The sequence below is a fragment of the Diadema antillarum genome, unplaced genomic scaffold (assembly GCF_040938485.1).
Source record: "Diadema antillarum isolate AM-2024a unplaced genomic scaffold, OU_Dant_1.0 seq00000234_RagTag, whole genome shotgun sequence".
Taxonomy (NCBI): Eukaryota; Metazoa; Echinodermata; class Echinoidea; order Diadematoida; family Diadematidae; genus Diadema; species Diadema antillarum.
The window spans coordinates 928127-937560 of NW_027271283.1; the positions used below are offsets into that span (position 1 = coordinate 928127).

The 9434-nt window shown below is 38.6% G+C and overlaps 1 protein-coding gene across 3 annotated transcripts in view; it reads right to left on the reverse strand.

Annotated features, from left to right (window-relative positions):
- The window catches only part of LOC139729332 (PRKCA-binding protein-like), a 28451-nt gene extending 19608 nt beyond the window's left edge, over nt 1-8843 (reverse strand). Inside the window, exon 1 of one of the 3 annotated variants that reach the window (XM_071640259.1) lies at nt 8803-8843. In XM_071640259.1, the coding sequence (XP_071496360.1) occupies nt 8803-8831 (29 nt within the window). In that variant the 5' untranslated portion in view covers nt 8832-8843. Of the gene's footprint in view, nt 1-333; nt 967-8802 lie in introns of those variants that run through there. The other 2 variants (XM_071640257.1, XM_071640260.1) reach the window with 2 other exon arrangements.
- Between the last annotated feature and the right edge of the window lie 591 nt (nt 8844-9434).

A 9434-nucleotide genomic window follows, 5' to 3' on the forward strand; every position in this document is an offset into this window, starting at 1 on the left:
GAAATGTATATAATGACAATTTGAACTTTCTTGTCTTACAGTTTGCCCAAATCTCATTAGTTACTCGTTCAGTCATCCTATAACAATGCCAAGATGAAATGTACATATGTATCATACACAATGCATCACTTTAGCAACACACAAGTAGAATAGATACAAAGCTGGACTGACATATCATCCACACTATGCTATATGAACCCTTGCTGGCCATCAGGTATAGAAAGAAACTCTAAAGTTTGCTTGGAGGTGATTAAAAGAAGTCCTTCAGAGCAAACTTGATGTCAGTTAGTATCATGATTTTGAAGACAGATAAGGATGGTAAAGTAAACCCACTATGACATTTGGCTGCATGATAGAATCCCAGCACAGCAAACCAAGGCCAGCCTCCATAATGCTTTTAAGTTATCCAAACTTACAGACGATCTTCACACGCTGCAAATCCTGAAGCTGACTGTACCACCTCCACTGGCATGGCTTTCAGTCTGGCTCTACCTGACAAACGTCCTGGATACAAAGTGGACTATGTTCCTGATCTACTGTATCCCAGGTAATTTAGACACGCTTACACAGTGATTCACAGGTCCATGTCAGCCAGAGGACAAACACAATTCCCGGATGGCTAAGAAGGAAATATGTTACAGCTTATATGTATTTAAATGTTTAGAGTCAAAGTTTCTTGCGATCTCAAAATGGTGTCTTCTGAGTGAAGATTAACAGATACTCTTCCTGTCTACGACCAACAGCCAACCAAACTCTGCCCACTTCAATCCATGGCTGAGAAGACAGCTACAAATAAACCAACCCACTCTATACCAGTGAATCCATGTGACACTTCTTTACAAAGTTCCGTTCTCTTCTATCTGCGTAGAGAGAGACAGTCAGCCAGTCTATCCCAGTATGGAGCCTGTGCCATGCAAAGCCAGTCCAATTCATCATGCAATTGTGCTGGTATTCATTCAGCCCCCATACATGTTGCCGAAGACTATTCAAGCATGCCCTGTTTTGTCAAACAGCGTTTGAGACCTTGTTGTAAATCCCACTTGGTCGATAAAGCTGAAAAAAATCAAAAGAATTCAGCTATAGGAAACAAAGCTCAACCTCTCGAACACTGCCGCATGAGTCAACACTGCAGTGTAAGAAGTCAAACTTCACCCATAACCTCCTACTTGTACAACATTGCACAAACTGTCAAAGTCCTGGTGAGAAAACAAACCATTTATCCAGTTCACATTACTGATCATAGATGTAAGCGGTGGGAGAATATTGTACACTATTGTCATGCTAATGATAATCCTATTGTCAGAGGAAAAGAAATATTGATTTACAGGGAAGTGTAAGCTGTATAGAACTCCCTGTATCAACAGGTGTTGACAATCTAGATACAGAGAGCCCTCTGCAAATGAGTACTGTACAAGGATAATGACTAATAGTAATATATCACATACTGCAGAATTCCACTAGATCATCTCATCTACACTATAATATGATGAAACTCTTCCTGTTGATGATAAATTACATGGAAAAGCTATTGGCAACATTTTAGTAGCTTAAAAAAAAAAATTTGTTAAAATCCTGAAAGATTGGCATTATATACAGTTTTGTAAATATTACAGTTCCCTACTTCAAAATGCAATGTATTGCATATCACAGCATCTAAAAAATGTTTCATACAAAAAAAAAATTCTACACTAGTCTTGCTTGATTACATCAATGTGGTAACACGATGACTTAACTGCCTCAAAATGTTATGTAATTAAAATGTGAGTGTGTGTTTCATCATGGAAATATAAATCTGAAGATTCATCATTCTACCATGAGCTAATATTAAAAGCATCATGAGCTTCACTTCAAAACAAAATGAACAATAAAAAAACACATAATTATGCCAGTATAAATTAGGAATGGTACAAGTGTGTCTGTAAGGGGTGATACAATGTATAGTACCCATGAGGGCTACAGTAAGTATTGTTAACTGTAGAATAAATCCCTGCAAGTTTTAACAGAATTGATTCATTTGCTATTTTTGCTATCTTTTATTTCTTCATTGCCTCATCTCAGCAAAGCATCTAGATTGGAATAATATCTATTAGTGGAAAACTGAGCAAAGAAAATGGGATTCCATCGGGATTCGAACCCGAGACCTCTGCATTGCTAGCCCCGGCGCTCTACCGACTGAGCTATTGTTGTATAGAAAGCCCTAAAGAGTAAAAATAATGAAGCTAAAACAGACCATCTTTTTTTTTTATAAAGAAAATAAAATTACACCAAGTATCCAATGTGCTATTCCATGCTTTTGTTTTGTGTCGGCATACAAAATCACTGTGTTACAGAAATGAGTGAAAAAGCTGGGATGGTATAGTATTGGTGGAGATGAAGATTGGACTTTTAACTTTTTGCATGATACAAAAAAAAAGCACTCATGAAATAATACACACTGTACCATTTTACGAGGAATTCAAACTTAACAAAAAACAAAGAAAAACAAAGCAGTCCTAATAAAAGGTGGGTCTTCATATATCAGAATTGCTCTGTTTTGGATATCTCAGCCATTTCAGAACCGATTTTTATTCAATACAAGTTGAATCCCTCTTGGAATTACAATGTGTACATGCTCATTCATATTTCATAAGAGGTTCCTCATTATCTCACCAAAATATCTTAGAAACCTGAAGTTAAGGTCTCAACCAAAACTACAAAACTCCATCAATAACTCCATTTTTACCTTTCACTGCTTACAACAGACCAGTAAAGCTCCTAAGACTTGGGCATAGTACATTATATGAATCAAAATGTCACGGATAAGCATTAAATTTCTACTGGAAGGCATCAAAAGATCTTGGTGAGTAGCAAATGTAACCTCACAACAGTTATTTATTTCCCTTCTTTTAGATAAGCTGAACAGGCTGACCTAGATGTGTTTCAGGACTATAATAAAGTTTGCTGTCAGAAATCTGATTAATTCTAAAGAAGATTTATATGCTAAGATCAAATGCTTTAGGTAACATTCATTGTGGATATTCTAACAGTACCAGGTAATCACATTTGAGCTGCAGCTTAGGATAGGGTGAGTAGCCACTAAACTCAGTCATTTAACCATGGGATAAGGAGCTTAGTGGGTGTTGGTTTTAGAAGGCATGTGACTGCCATACACACAAAGGATGTGAAATACTTGGTATCATGTGAAACAACTGGTACTGTATTTCTCCGTACATGAATACAGTATACGGTACATTTACACTAAGTATAGCTGCTCTTGGCAGGTGGAATATCAAAATAGCTAATTGGAAAATTACAATCAACACCAAAAGGTCACTCAAAATCTGTTGTACATAAAGTGAAGTTTGCTATTAAAGATTTGAGACATTGCCACACTGCCTGTGGTAGTGTACAATGTAGGCCTAAGTGTGGCATCTTGACCATACAATAGAAAGGTAGGTCAAACTATTTTAATTGTGTCAACCGGTGTGATAAGCCATCTGCTTCGAAATTCTTTGACATGCAATGTATTCCTGATTGACCACCCTTGGTGAATTCATGTAAAGGGCCAAATACAGAGTGCATTCCTCTTCAATATCAAGTCTATTTAGAAGACTGGGGTCCATTGGCATTTGAGGGCATTTCAGACACTAGAGGGCAGTATATCACATACTCACCACTCCACATTGCACCTTTGCACTACTTACAGCATACCATCACCATCACAAACACTAACCACAAATAGCCATTCAGCTGACTTTGCTGTGCACACAAACCCAACAGCAGTGTTTGAAGTTTTGAACCTCAGACTACTGCTAGGACAAACAACCAATGCAACGTGTAACAAACGTTCCATTTTTCAGACTTTGAACTCGCTGAAAGATAAACTGACAACTCTGATGAAAATTCTGGTGACTTACCATTAATGCATCACTATTAAATCGTGTACTGGTAGTACCATACAGATTGCAAGAATGAACTTGTTAGCACCACAGAATCAGCAGTATTCAAATTTGCTGAGTCATGACTGCCATCAATTCACTCAAAATCCCTGGTTTAAATGCACATGATGTACAAATAGTTCAATGACTTGCAAAATATACCGGTAGTACCATGATTGCACCATACTCATGTAGTATATAAACACTTGTAAGCCACAAAGATCACAACAACACACATACACTGTACAGTGAACAACAAGCTGAAGGATTGTGATTTCTCTCCTGCCATAACATCACTGGTAAGTTGTGTATTATGTGCAGGGTGTTGTCACTGTTGTACAATACCGGTATTATTCATTGCATCTACTGTTGTTATGAGTGGAGACAGTGCACATAGATCTATACTAAAAGTTTGTCAGCTACTGTACATGTTATGTTAGCTCATGTTTGAAATTAAAGGAGAAGTCGAGACGATTTTCATAATTTCATATCATGTAGTACATAAATTAACAGGTCCATGGATAAATTTGTGGAATTTATTGTGGTCCTTGAGCAGAGAAACCAATATTCTGAACATCCCAAAATAAATTACACTGAACAAGGATGATGACATAGGAGGCCCATGTACATATTATTTCAGAAATGTAGCAATTATACTAGTTCCATTACAATTTACCACTTGCTTAACAAGTTCACCTGTGTAGAATCAAAATGCAAACTGAATATACTTTCTTCTTTTGTTCTGCTGTTGATCATTCCAAAAACAAAGTTTGGAATTAACAAAGTATTTGATGATTTATTTCCATCCATCTGTTGCATTAATACACCTGTATGACCCTACACAGTATCTTTAGATTGCACAAAGTTCATTAGAATTTTTTGGGACAAATTATGTAAGTATGAATGTCATTATTAATCTTGCTATCATATCTTGCACAAAGTCATGAAGCAACTGTCAAAATGTTGAATTATGCCTCCATATACCAACAAATAAAAACAGCTATTCAAGACAGAAAACCGTCATTATAAATAAGCACAATGAATATTTTTACGTACATGTACCCACTGAAAGCAATTTGCTGACTTTCCAGCTCATAAAAATGATCACAGATTTCACAAGATGTCTCACATTTTATAAACATATTAATTATTTTTCTGCTTATTATACGTGGCATAACATACAGCTTGTGTTGTGCATTTTAAATCTGCATTTATACACTGTCCATTTGTATTCAATTTAAATCATATTCAGTGTACACAATGTAAGTAATTTCAAAGGGTCAAATATTCTTGCTTACATTCATGACTAAAGATTCCTTCCAATTTATGACACTTTGTGTACATGTACAAAGGTGTACTACATTTAATTAGTATTGCCTTTTGAATAATAAGGCCCATGGGTTGAATATTGCTAATGACTCCTTACAGATTTTGCAGAATATACATGATTTGATGAATAGTTCATAATATATTACATGCTGAGCTATCACAAAACAATCATTCAAATTTTCTGACAAGATAACGAGTTACCATTAACGTATTAAAGATCTAGTGTAGAAACCATTTTAAGCTCAAAACTTTTGGCTAAACCAAAGTGAATGGGTATATGTACACGATATGCTGGAGACCACTGCAGCACACACATACAGTGTAGATGAATGGACACACCAGAAATACTGGGTATACCACACTCTTCACAGCATTGTAGGACCTTGATTATCCGGCCACGTCGGGACCAACAGGCATCTGGATAAACAATTTGGCCCGATAAGAGAGATATGTTCACAGCACTTTCTAGCATATCATGCTAGGGGTGTACACATGTTACTATCGATTCATTTTATGATTATCTGCAGGGTTCGAAATTGGCGATGGTCCGCTGGTCATTGGCCACCCAAAATTATGTCGGACTAGCTAAAAATCATAAAATTCTGAAGTAACTAGTCCGTCTGGCTAGCCAAAATATTGCTTCAGTGTCAAAATTGATTCTAAGTAGTCCGCCTGGCTAGTTAAAAAAAAAAGTTAAGTGCGACCCCTGATCTGCATGGCATTGTCACGTTTCATACTTCAGAAATTGACACCTGTAGAGATAAAATGAAATAGAAGTAAAATATCCTTTCAAGTTTTTTTTTTTTCATGACATTGACCGACAATGAGATCAACTTTGCGACTCTTTGAATACTGCCACTGCTTTGTACTGTCACCACTGCTGCACATACTCACTGCCAGTGACAAGTACTGCACCAGTTTTGACATCGTCTCACAAACTGAAGTTGCAGTATGCTATATGTCCTGTCGTGTATTCGCATGATAACAGTTGAATGTCTGTTTGTTTTGAGTGAGATTTGGCACTGAAAATACATAAAAACAATAAAGAAATGTCAGCCAGTTGACATCCGGAAAACAGAGAATCCAGATAATCAATGTCCGGATAATTGAGGTCCTACTGTACATAAAAATTGTAATTGTTCAAGTACAATGTACAACGATTTTTAAGAAAAAGCTAAACCAGTATGTCAATGAAATGTGATTATTCAACTCTGCAAGTCTTCACTCTCACACATGAATAAGGGTAGCTGGACTTGTAACTGAATACTATGTATAGTCTTGAGAGCAGCCTTGCAGCTACACACCTCCTCAGAGCTCACAGGAAGAATGAAGCACCAGGAGAGACTTTCATGCTTACATGACAAAAGACCTCATTTCAAACATCATGCCAACTTGCACAACCTTCACCTCCAGTGTATTACTATACACAGCCCTGTCGCTGTACACAATTGTCGCGACAGACCGTGCTGGCGCATGGGGACGCCGCACGGCGTCTGGTCGGCCTACCTCTGCAGTGTACCGGTAACTATTTTACTCCCTGGCAATGCCTTGCTACTTGACACTACAAACTCAGTATGCATGTTTGCAATGCCAAGGCCAATACGGCAAAGAACATACAGTATGTCAGAAGCATCTTGTATGGTATGCGACTACTGATCATCACAAATTGCTTGTGACCTGTAGTATACTGTGAGCTGTTTGATGGAACGGTCTGTTAGCATGCAACCTTTTCATACAATGTATGCATGTTGATTTGTAATGATTTTGATACCCTAAACATCACTTTTGCAGAGAAATGAATATCTAGAAACATTCTATATATTTTTATCTAATTTTTTTTCTATTTTTCTTCAGATTACTTTGATATGCCCACAAAAAATCCTTCCAACCAATATTACTGTTGTGACCTCATCTGTCGCTAAAAAGTACTGATATGATTAACAAAAGATATTGGAATGCACCTGCCCCTAGACTCAACATAAGAAATTGCATGTTCCCTCGCCATGTCATTTGTTTGTCACATTATATCACAGAAACATGCAAGTTTAATATGCTGAGTCAAGGGGAAGAAGGTGCATTCCAATGACATGTCCTTTGTTAGATTTTGTTTTGACAAAAATTGAGTTCCAATCAAAACAAATCTAGATTTTTTCTTCTTCTCATCATGGAGAGTGGATGTGTGTGTAACAAAAACTCACAGTGCGAACTTGACCATTTATGGATGATATTTAGATGTGAGATGGATGAGAAGTGAAGAGGAGGCCTCATGAGCACTGTGGGTACCCCAGTGAGCCTCTTGAGTACCCCAGACTCACCAGAGGTGCTTGTGAGGGGGAGAGAGAGTGCCTTGTGACACGGAGCCCCGGCCCCTCTCATACGCGGATTTCCCAGACTGATAGTATTCCGCGTCATTCGCATTTTGCGACGATAGCTGCAAATTTTCGGTATCGATTATCGTTATTGAACTTGTACAATGTACACTTTGTAGTTCCACTGGAATCTTCAGGATTTTTGCTTATGGAGTGGGATTTCATAGAATTTCAGTGACATACAATGTAACCTACCTAGACATCTAGTGTGAATTTAAACATGCATAAACTTGTAACTCTGTGACGAGGTGCGGATCACTCAAGTATATAGACTGTCCATCGCAACCAGTTTGAGACCATAAATTACTTAGAGTATTATGCAAGTTGACACACGTACACTTTGTAATTGTGTATGTTAAAAAGGTCTCGTAGTCGAAGGAGATGAGTAGAACGGCGACTATCCCTGCTTTCAGACGATCCCCCGCTGCGAGGGGAATCTCCCGTTTGCCAGGACATCCCCAAGCAATCCCATCGTGTGGACGCTCGGTGGGACATTCCCCTGTCCCCCGGAAAGCTTGTCGAGCCCGGCAACAAATTCTGGTGGGGGACAGAGCGTGCAGCTCATGCAGCTGTTTTTCTCCCAAGTGCGCATGCTCAAAATGCCATTTTGTGCGCGCATACGGTGCCTAGCCGTGATTTGTCCCCCGTTCACCGGGGAATATCAAGACACGTGTGGACGGTCGATCGTAAAAAAGATACAATCTCTCTATGCGCTCCCCGCGAAGAGGGGGATCGTCTGAACGCCGGGTATAATCTACATAAATTTACATGTAGCTAGGATGGGGGGTTGGGTGTCCGGACACTTAAGACTCTCGCGTACTGACTTGCTTATTCTACTTTGAATACGCATTTCCGCGCAGCTCCTCACTGACAAACAACTGTTTATGTAGGCTCATCATTGTCAAACCAGACGCACTTTACAGTACGCGTCCGGTCCCACAACCTGTCCGGACACCCAATGACTGGGACGTCTGGGTATACTTGAGAGGGAGAGTTGAGACTGAGTACAGAGGAAAGTTTAGGAAGCCTAACGTTACGCCTAACGTTACTGACCAATAAAGCACTTAACACTCCACAGAAATAAAATATAAAATTTAAATAAAACAATACAATTGCCCACATGGGTATAAATTTATATTAAAGGTAATTTACATTCTCATACGTAATAAAGATTATTGAAATCTTACATCTTGTCTTCCTCCAGTTCAAAATCCATGACGATGTCGATGATGATCAGATGATGAATGCGCGAAGAAGTGACGATTTTCACTTGATAAGCAAGGATCCCAAGACGGGACCATGAACTACTTTTGTCTTCCTCGAGTCACTAGTAGCTGGGGCGCGGTAAAACACAGTTCTCATTTCAAGGAAAGCCAGGCAATTTAGACCAATAAAAAGCTACTAGCTAGCTCCAGCTGCTGCACTATACACATCACAGGTGCCCATTCATCCACTGTACATTTACACCAGGGAGGTGGAAAAATGGGACACAGCATAGCACAGCATGGTGTTATCTGCGCATTGGTATTATTAGACCATGGACATTGGACCATTCTCTTTGCATTGGACTACGAGGAGAGTCCTTTGCTGAGCAGCGCAGAGCACTTTTTGCGATACAGTAAACTATGGTAGCTCTTATAACCAAAGAGCGCACTGCGTGCGCTTCTATTACTAGTACTCTTTGCTTCTTGGAAGTGGGCATTTGAACCATTGTAGTAGATTATGAAGATCTATTCAATGTAATTCATTTCTATTCAGTTTATTTCACAAAACATTTACATATAACACATACCCCTCGTGAGGACATTTACATTGTATA